The sequence below is a fragment of the Podarcis muralis genome, chromosome 2 (assembly GCF_964188315.1).
Source record: "Podarcis muralis chromosome 2, rPodMur119.hap1.1, whole genome shotgun sequence".
Lineage (NCBI taxonomy): Eukaryota > Metazoa > Chordata > Lepidosauria > Squamata > Lacertidae > Podarcis > Podarcis muralis.
Genome location: NC_135656.1, coordinates 86,521,154 through 86,535,972, shown reverse-complemented (window position 1 = coordinate 86,535,972; position 14,819 = coordinate 86,521,154). Strand labels below are relative to the sequence as shown.

At 41.5% G+C, this 14,819-nt stretch overlaps 1 protein-coding gene across 1 annotated transcript in view; it reads right to left on the bottom strand.

The window, feature by feature from the left end:
* Positions 1–14,819, bottom strand: part of LOC114591761 (netrin-4-like) — a 59,846-nt gene that overhangs the window by 29,857 nt on the left and 15,170 nt on the right. Inside the window, exon 3 of the mRNA XM_028719236.2 lies at positions 8,551–8,814. Coding sequence (XP_028575069.2) covers positions 8,551–8,814 — 264 coding nt within the window. The remainder of the gene's footprint in view (positions 1–8,550; positions 8,815–14,819) is intronic.

Below are 14,819 nucleotides of genomic sequence, written 5' to 3'. Positions count from 1 at the left end.
GCAAAGATGAACCAGCAACAAAAATGGGAGGTATTTTTCCACATTCAAGAAAACAAACATTCTAAAAAAAATAGTGTTAATGTATCTGGATGCATTCTTCCTATTAAATTCTGAGAAATGGGGAATTTATGAATTTTGGTTAAACAAAACAATTCAATTCCATGCTGGATGAAGTCATTTAGTGGCACAATATTTAGAGGAAAATATAAAAGAGAAATCCAGCTAAGGTTTACAATCACTGTGCCAAGAGCGTGGGCCATAATGTGTTTTCTCTTGGGCAGTGTGTTTATTCTTCAACCAGCTGCGTTAATTTAATGTGTTATTCATCTTGTGAGGCTTCAACACTTGCATATTTAGCTGTTTGCTTTCCTCTTATCGACTCATTCCTTAAGTGGACCCATATTTCCTGTGGGTGGAGTTTAATAACATCCTTTGTTGCTAGGATACTGGGGGTGAATCCTAGATGTATGCCAGAGCTGTGGTGGTTCAGGATTTTTCTTAAAATATTGTGGAACTCATACAGTTGTTATTTGTCCTCCTGACTTCTAAAACAATGAAATGGAAGCAAGGAATTTCCTTTTTTTTTTTTTATAATAAATTTTTATTAGTTTTCCATAAATAAAGAATAAACAAAACAAAAACATAGACATAAACAAACAAAAACATGACTTCCCCATACCACCCCTTTTCTGCATTCTTGTTTCAAGATTTTTCAGCAACCCTCTGATCATAACTTAAATATATTTCATGTATTTAACTTCAGTTAGTTATTAATACAACTGTAGTTCTTTATCTCTTATAACTCTGAGCCCCTAGTTTTCCAAATTAGAACAGTTTTTAAGATAAACTTTAAATTTGTTCCAATCTTCATCCACCGCCTCTTTCCCCCGGTCTCGAATTCTGCCAGTCATCTCTGCCAGTCCCATATAGTCGATCACCTTCGTCTGCCATTCTTCCAACGTGGGTAAATCTTGCGTCTTCCAATACTTTGCTAAAAGAATTCTTGCTGCTGTGGTGGCGTACATAAAAAATGTCCTATCCTTCTTTGGCACCATTTGGCCCACCATACCCAAGAGAAAGGCCTCTGGTTTTTTAACAAACGTTCTCTTCAGAACTTTTTTTATTTCATTATAGATCATTTCCCAGAAAGCCTTAATCTTCGGGCAGGTCCACCAAAGGTGATAGAAGGTTCCCTCCGTTTCACTGCACTTCCAACACTTGTTATTGGGCAAATGATAGATCTTTGCTAACTTAGCAGGAGTCATGTACCACCTGTAGATCATTTTCATAATGTTTTCTTTTAAGGCATTGCATGCCGTAAATTTAACACCAGTGGTCCATAACTGCTCCCAGTCTGCAAATTCAATGTCATGCCCAATGTCCTGTGCCCATTTAATCATATTAGATTTCACCATTTCATCTTGAGTATTCCATTTCAACAGCAAGTTGTACATTCTTGACAAATTTTTAGTATTGGGTTCTAACAGTTCTGTTTCTAATTTTGACTTCTCCACCTGGAAGCCTTTCTTTCTGTCCTGTTTAAATACTTCATTTATCTGTCGATAATGTAACCAATCTCTCACCTTAAATTTCAGTTTCTCAAAACTCTGCAATTTTACATTTTCACCATCTTGTTCTATAATTTCACAATATTTAGGCCAATTAGAACCCATATTCAATTTTTTCACCTCTTTTGCTTCCATTGGTGACAACCACCTGGGGGTTTTACTTTCAAACAGGTCTTTATACTTAATCCAAACATTATACAGAGCTTTCCTTACCATATGGTTCTTAAAACCTTTATGCAATTTTACCTTGTCATACCATATATATGCATGCCAACCAAATCTGTTGTCAAATCCTTCAAGGTCCAAAATGTCTGTATTCTCGAGGAGCAGCCAATCTTTCAACCAGCAAAACGCTGCTGATTCATAGTAGAGTCTTAAGTCCGGCAGGGCAAAACCCCCTCTATCTTTCGCATCTGTTAATGTCTTAAATTTTATTCTTGGCTTTTTGCCCTGCCAAACAAATTTCGATATGTCTTTCTGCCACCTCTTGAAACAGTCCATCTTGTCTATTATTTGTAATGTCTGAAACAGAAATAACATTCTAGGCAATACATTCATTTTGATAACAGCAATTCTGCCTAACAAGGAAAGTTTCAGCCTTGACCATATGTCTAAATCTTTCTTAACTTCTGTCCAACATTTATCATAATTATCTTTAAAAAGATTCACATTTTTCGATGTCAAATTCACCCCCAGGTACTTCACTTTTTTTGCTATCTCCAAACCTGTTTCATTCTGGAATGTCTCTTTTTCTTCATTTGTTAGGTTTTTTTCCAATACTTTAGTTTTTTGTTTGTTCAGCTTAAATCCTGCAACTTGACCAAATATCTCGATCAGTTCTAAAACTCTTTTTGTACTAGTGATTGGCTGTTGCAAAGTCAAAACTAGGTCATCTGCAAATGCCCTTAATTTATACTCTTTCACTCCGACCTGAATTCCTTTAACCAACTGGTCCTTTCTAATCATATTTAACAAAACCTCCAGAACTAGTATGAAAAGTAGGGGGGAAATAGGACATCCCTGTCGTGTTCCTTTCTCTATGGCTATCTCTTCCGTTACCACATTGTTCACAATTAGCTTTGCCTTCTGCTCAGAGTAAATTGCACCTATACCATTTTCAAAACCTTGGCCTACCCCCATCCCTTGGAGATTCTTTTTCATAAAACTCCAACAAATATTGTCAAAGGCTTTCTCCGCGTCCACAAAAATCAAAACCGCTTTTCTGTTAATGTTCATTTCCAACAGTTCCACAATGTCTATTATGTTCCTCACATTGTCAGACATGTGTCTACCCGGGAGAAAGCCAGATTGATCCTTATGAATCTCACCTGTCAATACTTTCTTCAGTCTTTTTGCTAAAATGTCTGCAAAAATTTTGTAATCCACATTTAATAATGATATCGGGCGGTAGTTCTTAACCTGGTTCTTTTCAGTCTCGGTCTTTGGTATAAGTGAGATAAAAGCCTCTTTCCACGTTTCAGGTGCCTTTTTCCCCTCCAATATTTCATTGCAAACTTCTTTTAGTGGTTGCACTAAACCTTCTCTCAAAGCTTTATAATATCTAGCCGTCAGTCCGTCTGGTCCTGGAGACTTTCCCAGTTGTGCCTTTTGTATGGCCTCCTCTATTTCCTGTTCTGTTATTTTCTCATTCAAAATCAACTTGCCCTGTTCTGGAATTTTCGGTAGTCCATAATTTTTAAGAAATTCTTCTATTTCTTGTTCATTTACTGGCCCTTGTGTGTATAATTTCCTAAAAAAACTTTGGAAACAGTTACTTATCTCATTTGGCTTATGAACATTCTTTCCCTCTATCTCCAAACAAGTAACTGTGTTCAATTTTTGTCTCTTTTTCAATTGCCATGCAAGGAGCTTCCCACACTTGTCTGCAGACTCAAAAGTCCTTTGTCTCATTTGTTTAATTTTCCATTCTATCTCTTGATTTGTCAGTTCCATATATTGCGTCTGATAATATTTTATTTCTCTCAAAATTTCTTGAGACTTTGGTTTTGACCTCAGTTTCTTTTCTCCTTCCTTCATTTTTTCTAAAATTCTTTCTTTCCTTTCATTTTGCTTTTTCCTCTTGATTGAATTCTGTTGTATCAGGAAGCCTCTCATCACGGCTTTACTTGCGTCCCAAATTGTTCTTTTTTCCACATCTGTTCTCAAATTTATCTCGAAGTAATCTTTCAATGTCTTTAGGGCCTTTATACAAAATTGTTCATCTCTAAATAGGGAGTCATTCATTCTCCATCTAAAGGATCCAGTTGTTGTCATTTTCATTTCCATCTTTACAGCATTATGGTCGGAGCAGGTTTTTGGGCAGATTTCTACTTTTTTAATCTTTGTAGCCATCACACTAGATACCCAGATTTGGTCGATTCTCGTCCATGTCATTTTAGATTCCGAGAAAAAAGTTCCCTCTCTCTCGAGAGGATTCTTTGTTCTCCAAATATCAATCAAGTCCATATTTTCCGTCATCTCGAAGAAAGTCTTTGGTAATCTTCCTTCTTTAGATATTGTCTGTCTTTGTGCCTTGTCCATGTTTGTAGAAACCACTCCATTCATGTCCCCCATCATTATTATTTTGCAGTCGAGATAATCTAGTAAGGTCTCATGCAACTTCTTAAAAAATTCTGCCTTCCCATCATTTGGTGCATATACTCCAATTATCAAATATTTTTCCCCCTGGATCTGTACTTCAATTGCCAGGTATCTTCCTTCTTCATCCTTAAATTTTAACTTTGGGTCCAATTTTTCCTTTGCATAAATCACTACTCCTCTCTTTTTTACTTTATCAGAAGATATAAATTCTTGTCCCAGTCTTTTGTTCACCAACAATTTCCTGTGTGCTCTAGTTATGTGAGTTTCCTGTAGACATATCAGATCCAGTTGTTCCCTTTTCAAAATGTGGAAAACCTGTCGTTTTTTTCTGGGATGGTTCAAACCGTTGCAATTCCAGCTTAGAAGTTGCAGAGACATTTTGTTTGTTAGATGTTTGATCCTCCGACTGCTCCAAGTTTTTCTTCCTCTTCAGTTGGCAGTTGTGGTAGTCCAAATGATAGATTTGCAATGTCTGTTAGCCCTCCTCCTTCTGGTGTTAATCCTTGCCCTTCTTTTGCCGGATCCACCGTACCTTTCTGTAGGTCCTCTAGGTTTCTCTCCAAAAAGTACTCTTTCTCCTGTACTGTTCTTATTCTTACTTTCTTCCGGAAGCAAGGAATTTCCACCTCAGAAGAAAGCAAGGCAAGATTACAAAAACCTAAAGGTATATGAAGCTAGATTGTGAAAGGAATCCTGGACTGTGTAATGTCATGTCTCACCAAGATAGAAGTATTTTAAACTACTTTGGCTTTTAGATTTCTTTAGAGAGCCAAACAAGGAAACTGGCAGAGTTCAGCTGTTAATTGGTGTTGCTCGCTTCTGGTTAAATGGGCTGGATTCTGATTTTGGAACCTGAATCTGGAGAACTTTCTAAATATCTCAGGGTGAGGGGCTTTAGTTATCATTACTTCCCTACCATCCTTCTCTTCATTGCAGTGTGTAATTTTCTTTCCATTTCCCTTCCTCCACACATACCCGGAGCTCTGATTCAAATGCTTGTCATGCAAGAACCTTATGCATTTCGGTTTTTCTGGCCCACACTGCACAGCTGATAACCATGAGCCATGGCTAAAGCATGAATTCTTTGGGCCTGATACAAACTTGTAATTCAGAACTTCTTTCCCCTTTCTTCCCACGAAAGGCCCTGTCTGTTTTGAAAAACCAAATGTTGACTGGCACAGACCCCCCCCCCAAGTGTCCCTATTTTCCAGTCCCAGATTTACAGAAGCCATCCCAGTTATTGATTTGATCCCAGAATGTCCCGCTGTTCCTTAGGATGTCCCTATTTTCATTGGATAAATATTGGAGCGCATGGAGTTATGTGGCCCCTGAGCCAAAGAGATAAATAACTATACAATCTTTAGAAGATATTTGAAGGCAGCCCTGTATATGGAAGGTTTTTTTTTAATGTTTCATGTTTCATTATTGTTTTTATACATGTTGGAAGCTGCCCAGAGTGACTGGGGCATCCTCATCATTATGGAATAGTAAAGGGGGTGAAGGGGACCCCTGACCATTAGGTCCAATCGTGGCCGACTCTGGGGTTGCGGCGCTCATCTCGCTTTATTGGCCGAGGGATCCGGCGTACAGCTTCTGGGTCATGTGGCCAGCATGACTAAGCCGCTTCTGGCAAACCAGAGCAGCGCACAGAAACACCGTTTACCTTCCCGCCGGAGCGGTACCTATTTATCTACTTGCACTTTGACGTGCTTTCAAACTGCTAGGTTGGCAGGAGCAGGGACCGAGCAACAGGAGCTCACCCCGTCATGGGGATTCGAACCACTGACCTTCTGATCAGCAAGCCCTAGGCTCTGTGGCTTAACCCACAGCGCCACCGGCGTCCCCATTATGGAATAGGAGATCACTATTTTCATTGGAGAAATATTGGAGGGTATGCTGGTGTCTAGAGTGACCAGTTCATGCACTGCTGAGAGAAATTGGGGGGGGGGGGATTTCCTTCACAAAAAAAGAGAGTAAAAATTTTGCAGGAAATTTGCACATGATAATTATTGTTATTGAAATAGAAATACAATGCATTTCACCATTCAAGCAGAAGACAATTCCAAATATAAGACTGTCCTCTGACAGGCCTTCAAGATAGAGGCCTTTCCTCTATAAAGTAAGACACCTATTTGCCTCATTCTAGTTCCTTTTGTTTAAACTCCTGATATTTCTTGCTACCTGGTTTGTATTTATAGTAGGAATGGCAGAAGGTCATGTCTGTATAATAATTGTGTGTGCATGACAAAAGCTCTTTGGGCACTGTTCCATGTTTGGTTCTAGGGAAGTTCTCCTTTGGCCTCTGGCAATCTGAGGCCTAACAGATTTACTCATATAGGTTCTGGGGGCTGCAAACCTTATCAGCAGGAGGGATGGGGAAGCAAAATTGTGTTTACCCCCAAAATTAATTGTACCCCAGAAACATTAAAGTTGGGAGCTCGGAAACCCCTGAGGGGTTCTCCAAGTGTTCAGCTGTAACGCTTGAGGAGGGAAACCCCCCCCCTCTCTTCTGCCTTCCTTTCTTCTCTCAAGGACAAGTAAACTCACCTTGGGAAAAGCAGGGAGGTGAGCAGCAGGTATAGGGAAAGGTCCTAGAGCCCAATAGGAGAGACCGGCAAAAATCACTCTTTGGTGCTGTGTGCACAATTCCCCATTTGAGTAAGGATGTGTGTGGAGGGAGGCTGCGACTGGACTGCAAGATCTATAAGGAGGACCTAGCCCAGGGGTAGCCAATGTGGTGCCTTTCAGAAGTTGCTGGAGTGCAGTTCCCATCAGCCCCAGCCAACAGTCATGGTTGATGGGAGTTGTAGTCCAACAACATCTGAACAGGTCCATGGTGGATACTCTTGGCATTAGTCCATGGATGTGCCTAGGCTGTACCTGCCCAAAAAGATCTATCTGGCTCCCTCCTAGTTATTGTTATGTCACTTCTTATTTTTGAATTTATTTTGTCCAGTTAATTTCTGTTGAGTTTTTAAACAGTCTTCCCTGTATGGTGTCAGGGGACTGGCAGGTGGGCGTGGATAGGCCAAAGGGGCTTGGTGGGCATGAGGTTCTTCTCAACCCCTGGCTTAGAAGGCCTTAGCAGTAGCGCTGCTTCTCTCTCCAAGCATCCCACCTGACACAGCAATAGGCCTTTCGCTAGTTTCATCATCACCTGCCAAACCCATTTTAATCAACTTCATTTTAAACTGCTGGGAAAGATAAACACTGAGAAAAGGGTTCTTACAATTTATTTATTTTTGAACATGTAGGTAAATGTAAGTCACAAAACCCAAATGAGCTTTGCAAATTTGCCCTCATTCTGTCATTTTGTTTTAGATGTAATTATAAACTTGTTCCCAGCTTATCCAAAAAACGACTAATTCCCAGACTCCTTGCAAATCTGGCATTTCTCTAGAGGCCAAAATAAGGTTGGAATTGAGAGCCGCTGTTAATCAGAAGAGGATTTAACATTCCCTCCAGGTCTTTCTTTCCTTCCTTCATTTCAAAAAAGGGAATTATTTGAAATATCCAGTGCCCCGTGCATTGTTAGTATTTCATCAGTGTTTAAATATTAATAGTTTAACACTTCACATCCATTGAGTATGGCCAGGAATAATGAAAGCACATGTCTTAGATGTTTAGCTCTTCATTCATAATTGCAGAACTGCAACTTTAAAGTCACATGGGCATACCGCTTCAGAAGCAGACATCTCTCCAACTTAATTTCACCAGATATTCCGTGGGATTGAGACATTATGTTAGAACAGAGTTGCCATCCTGTGATGATTGTCCTTTTCTGCACAAGTAACAAGTACCAAAGTATATCAACCTGGTAACTCTTATGGAACTTGCATGTGCAAAACAATCCCATCCTATCCCATGCTAAAGGAAATTTGGATAAAGTGATGGAAGTTGTGGTTCAAAACATCTAGAGAATACCCGGTTAGGGAAGCCTGTTCTACAGAAAGGTATCAGCAGTAGATGAATTGTTCAGATTACTCTAGCTAGACTGACCCCACCAACAACCAGAGGGCCTACTGCCTTGGCTATATTATTTTTATTGTGATTTCATTAATATCTGATTTGACTTCATTTGTGCTCAACGCTGAAAAGAATTCAGTGTCAAAAGCTATAATAAAATTAATGTTACCACAGTGGCATAGCGCTTGGTTGTGTGAAAGTTCTGCAGCAGGCCTGTCGCCACAGCAACATTTGAGCCGGGCCTAAGTTCTGATCAGAGAAGCCTGAAACAGGTATTTTAATTGTTTGGAGATACACACTGTGGCCACATTCAACAACCTGTGGTCTATTAGCCATGCAAAAGGATAAATCTAATGCACTAGATATGCAGGGTTGTTTTATGTTGTTATTAAGAAGGCATAACTTGAACACTTACCATGTTGTCCACAACAACTGTCCCATTGGCAAGTTGGCATTCTTCCGCATGGCCATTGCAAAAGCAGCTGCCTCGGACAATTAGGTCATAGATGGCATAATGGGAGAATCTGTGGGGCTTCTCCAGCAGCCCTGAGCCTTGGCAAGGACACTCTTGTCTCTTTAATAAGAGGAGCCGCAGATTGGTGAGTTTCATGAGGTCTTGTGCTTCAGGACCGTATGGGTCTTCAATCTTGTTAGCAGGAGTTAAGGCACGAAAGATCACCTGGAAGCAGAGAGAGAGAGAGAACAATCTAACATGAAGTCGAGTTCTCCACATGTGATCAACAGAGGTTTTATTTAGCTATGCGGCCCATTTACAGTGTTTTTCTAGCAATTTAACTCACATGGCTTCCCCCAAAGGATCCTAGGAATTGTGATTTAGGGAGGATGCTGAGAATTCCCTGTTAGAACAGAAGAATTTCACGACAGCTTAAAAGTCAATGGGACAATTGTTCCCTCAAGGCAGAACGCTAAAAACCACTGTTTACATTAGTTTCAAAGCTACTATTCATGGATAATACTTTGCAGATTCAGAAACCTTTATTTTTGCTTTGTCTTGAGTCCTGCCAGCAAAAAGTACTTTGAGTTCTCTCATCCTGGGTTTTGGGCAACAACACACTCTGTCTGGAGCTCTATTAGGGCTTCCATTGACATCACCTCATTGTTCTTTTCCCCATCGTCTTCCCATCTCTTTAGAGGACACCAATTTGCAAGTGGCCCAGGGTTCAAACTGGAGATGTCCCTTGCTCCTGGGAGCAATGGGCAATGTGCCCAGCCTAGGTCGCCCAGTGCAGGTGTTCACACATTCCTTGATCAATGGAAGCACGAGAAACAACAGGGGCCCCTTCCGGCCAGCTGTCCACATTCCCCCGAGGAATGGAACCATGTGCAAACAGCCCATTCTGTTTAGCACAGGTGCCCAGCATTCTTTCGATGGACAGAATTAAAGCCCAGTGACCAAGTTTACTCAATCCACGTGCCTGCCTGAGCTTGGTTAATGGAAACAAAGGCTAACCGACAAGCTTATTTAGCTCAGATAGCACCATTCCATTGTTGGTAGAGAAGCACTGAAATTCAATATGAATTCAAAAGCCACTGAGAGAATATATCTGGAACTGAGATTTCCTCTTCTGAAGTTCAAAATCCAAGAGCCCCAAATAGTCACATGATCCTGAAATCAACACCTGAAGCTGGGTATCAGGAGCGCATGCACAAAAAAATTGTTTTTCCTATTCACTGTTGTACCTAGAGGTAACAGTTTTTTGCAGTTCTAGGTGCCATCAAGCAAAGTCTGAGATGTGTATGTGGACTAGCATTTCTTTACATGTTTAGCTTGCTTTTAATGTCTGGTGCTTTGCTGATGGCATGAAATACCTAAGGACACCCACTGAAACCAACACAACCCCTGATTTCTATATTCGCCTTATGATGATGGTGATTGCCCTACATCCAAGGATCACAAGGTGGTTTACAGTCTCTGGTGTCTCTTAACAGAAGAAAGAAGTGTCTTTGGGTATCGACACACATCTTCCTCTTAGCCATCACCTGAGAAATCAATGTCAGAGAAGGCTTTGGAAAGATCACAGCCAAACCCAAAAGCATAGTCAATCATTGCAGTGAAAGTAGGTGTTTATAATAAGGTAGACAAAACAACATTATAGTTGAAAAGTGTACATCTCAGCAAGGCTTACAAAGAACCATATAGCACATTATTATGGACCATTCCAGTGGCATTGCCCTCTTGGAACCAAGCTACTTGTTTGGAGACAGAAATATTTCTGAAGTCCTCCCAGTTGTGAAAGCTGCAATCAAGGCCTTGAAACTCTACTGAGGTGTTATCATTTGAGGAATATTCTTAGAACAGGATGCCAGCTGCTTAGAGCATTCCTCAATACAATAACAATAATTTTTGTGCTATATGGTTCCTTGCAAATTAAATCAACAACAAAGAAAATGCAACATTTAAAAACTGGGAATTTTGTTCCTTCATTGTTCTGCCCTGTTATAAGTGTTCCTAAGATCTGTTTTAAGCTGAGTAAATAGTTGATTTGACTCTAGTTTATAGAAAGAAGAAGACAGATAGCAAAGGTTTCCAGTACTTTCCATTCTTTTGCAAATATGTATTTCTGGCCTTGCCTTTCATATTTCATATTATTTTGCCATCTCTTGGTCCCCACGAGCTGTTGGATATCAATCCATCAGCAACAAAGCTTATTGTATGATAGGCTTGTCCCAACAGGTTCTGAATATCCTTATATGGAACTTCCGCTTCCCACATCAAAGTGCAATTCTATGATTAATTCACGGCCTCTTTCTGCTTGAGAAATGAAGCTCTGGGATGAGCAGTTTCCTCAGCTCTCTTGAATTATCAAAGATGTAGAATGCTGCTGACTAGAAGGGGGCAACAGACCACTGTGAAAATGAATTTGTTGGGAAAGGAAGGCAGAGATGTTAGCTGCTCATAACAAATACATTCATTTTGGCAACTGGCCAAGAGGAGACAATTCTAGGCAGGCCAGTAAAACTCTGCCTGCTTAGACAACTTGCTCTAACCTCACCAGCTCGCTTTGCTGCAGTTTATCTCATTTGCGCCTAACCTATTGCTTCCTGCCCACCATGCCGGCCCAATAATCAATTCTCCCTCTGATTGACTACCTTTTGTTCTTTTTATGTGGCGTTGCTTGATTGGACCCTCCTATGAGATCTAGCCCAGCTAGATTTGCCAAGTTGTCGTGGTTCCCTCACCTTCCCCCCTTTTCTGCCTGTCTGCTGTACAAAGTGAGAGTCTTCCCCACAACAAGTGGGGCAAGCAGAGAGTCGAACCGTGGACATCTCTGGCTTCAACCTGATGTATACTACCCCAAGACACCATCCTAGCTCCAGCCGCATTTCAGTTCTTCTTAGGATTTCAGAGCTCGGCTGCTAACTTTCAAGAACTTACAGAATGGAAGTGTCCTCTGAATTATTTTGAATGCTCCCACAGAAAAGAGAGCTAAACTCTGTCTTTCTTGCATAATCCCAATTGATGCTGGAGCTCTGTGCTTTGCGAGAATTCCTTTCACTCTCACCTCTCACATGCTATTGTTTTCAGTCGCTCAGCTGCAACTCATCATAAATGGAATATTATTATCCCTGCCTGCCCTGACCCCCTTTATCTTTTTTTTTTTTTTAGCAGCAAGGAATTTAGGAGTGCCTTAGAGCAACAGAAAATGCAAGCTGACAACCATCATGAAGGGGATGTATTTCCGCCACCCTATTCAGTAGCAGCTGGCAGTTCTTCATCTCATTGATATTTTATCTCCGGCCAAGAGGGTCATCTTCATTCCAGAGACAATGTCTCAGATTTTTGATTTCCTGCCATTCGTGGGGTCCATGTTTTGATTCTCCATTCCCCAATGCAGATAATTCTGTTATTACAGCCTGATCTCCCAGACTGGAATTGACGTGAAACGATGCGGCCACAACAAAAGCTCCTCTTATCGAGAATTCATGCCCAGAGTCAAGAAGGATGAGTGAGTCATGGAGTCAGGGCACTTCTTACGCATGACCTCCTATGGCAGGATACCCAAGAAAAGATCTTAAGATCCTCCTTAAGATGTCAGAAGAAAATTAAAACAATGAAGGCACATTGCGCCTTCTATAAGGTAGAAGATTCCAGGCACAATTATTCATTTACCATATTAAATTTATGTCCTGCCTATCCTAATCAGCAGGATCTCTAGGCAATGAAACAACTAATACAAAGTTGCATAAAGCAATTAGCCTGCATCAATGCAAAATAAAACTAATCGAAGACCAGAACCTTGTGGTGATGATGATGATTAATAATAAGCTGAAATAAAATTTAGAGCGAACCCCTCTATCGCCTGCTGTCAACTGGTGACATGGAGAGGCTACTGCTGGAAGGACAACTGGAGGGATGGTCTTGTCCCCTCCTTCTGACACAGCAAAGAGATAGCAGAAGAGACAGCAAAAGAGATTGGCTCCTTTCAGCACCATCAGCAGTTGATAACAGGTGCACACAGTGAATGCAGAGGAGGGGTTGGGATCACACCATTAGTTCTCCCCACCTCAGAAGCGCCCAACAGAACTTGTGAATGAACTCTATGGCTGGATCTACACACAGGAAGAAAACCACTATAAATAAGTCATAAATTAGATCGTTATAACAAAAGAAAGAAAAAACCCCTATGTAAAATTGCGTAGACAAATTTTGTGCTCTAGAGCGCCATCTGGTGTTGCATCTTTACAATGGAGTTACAGCAATATAACTCACTTGAGTGTAGCTGAGTCCTAGGTATGAATACACTGAGTTTGTCACAAAGTAGCCAATTTATCTTGCCAAAGTCATGGCGATGATAATGCGGTATGGATGTCTGGGCCTTGGGATTGTGAACCATCAAGCTCAGTGCTCACACCCTGCCATCAGATAGTAGTTGCTTTCGGTGCCTGCCAATCTCAGTTAGATTTGAACCAGTTTCCTAGAATGAACTCAGATGAGAAAAGAAGAAAGCTTATCAGCCATTGTCCTTACAGAGAGGACCATTCAGAAAAGTGTTTCTTCTGAGTGCCTTGAATGGAGTTGGGAGCACCTGATGCTAACTAGTGCCTGGACCCAGGATCACTCGAACCCCTCTGATCCTCCTACTTTCTAAAAGAAGGGTGGGGTAGTAGCCTAATAAATGTCAATTCTATACATAAAAAAGAAGCAACTTTTTTAAAAAAAAAAAGTCAACAATTTCTGATAGGAACAGCTCCCCAGGTCCCTTCCCGTTTAGGTCTGACCAATGAAGCAAGAGCTTCACTGGGCGTTTATATAATGACGAGAGGATGATAAATCTATTCAGTATCTGCTGTCCAGCATGTCAGGAAGTGCAGAAATAATGCTAGAAAAACAGCGCCTTTTCCTGGCTAGCTTACAAGTTGGGGGGGGGGGGGGGGGAAACCAGAAGGAAGAAGAAAAAGAGAATGCAAGCCTGCAGATGTTGCTCATTAAAATGCAGGTTAGAAGAGGATTCCTCTTCCATCGTAGCTGCCTCTGAGTTGTTCTCCATTCTGCTTTCCCCCCTGCAAAACCATATTTGCCTGGTACTGCGCACTCCCCCAACACACTCACACTGCATTACGGCCCTTTCCTGTCGTGAAGCAGAACCTGGCGGTGCTATCTGCATGTTTATTCTGCTGGAGTTAACTGCTTCCCCTCCTCCCCTGCCTCTGCATTTTATCTCCTCTGCAGCTCAAGTTCAACGAAATGCTGAACAGACAGCCCTAGTCATAACATTTGGGCACTTGCCTCTATGAGCAACTAATCCCTTCCCCGATCTCTTCCAGCTGGAAGTTGGAATAACTAAAGAGTCATGAATGATGAGCTTTCTTTGTCATGGTGGCCAAAGCAGATCTGCTGACTCCAGGACCATGTTAGACTCAATAGGTGGCCCTGGAGTTTGCCATCTTTTTGGGGGGCGGGGTGTGTGTGTGTGTGTGTGTCCTGGCTTAACCTCTTGCATTTTCCCAAATCATGACGACTATCATCACAACAGCTTAAATATATGCAGCTGCGATTATGGGAATCCCCGCCCTCTTAATCGCAGCAATGGGGGCTTCCAGACAGGGACTTAATATTGTGAATGGGTTGTCAGGAAGCTCAAGAGGAAGAGCTGAGGGGTACCACCACCTCCCATCATATGCTGCCTGAGGCAGTTGCCTCCACTGCCTAATGGCAGGACCGGCCCTAAGTGTGAGAGCTCTTGTCCTTCCACTCAACTAGCAGTGGCTTCACAGCAGATTTGGAACCAGAAAAAGGTTCTTTTGCTGGTTTATTTTCCTCACGCTCATGTTTGTGAATCCTGAGGCAGTTATGATTGAACCAGATCTGAATTTGAGTCTCATGGAAGGAAAGCATTAGAAAAATCCAACGTTTGATCCACTGGTGTGGTTTGAAAAGAGAGAATGGTACCAATCCACACAGGTTGGCTAGCAAAGCTTGAAGGAGCGTCTCCACCCCTATCATTCAGCTCAGACACTGAGATCCAGCTCTGAGGGCCTTCTAGCAGTTCCCTCACTACGAGAAGTGAGGTTACAGGGAACCAGGCAAAAGGCCTTCTCAGTAGTGGCGCCTGCCCTGTGGAACGCCCTCCCATCAGATGTCAAAGAAATAAACAGCTATCTGACTTTTAGAAGACATCTGAAGGTAGCCCTGTTTAGGGAAGTTTGATGTTTTATCATGTT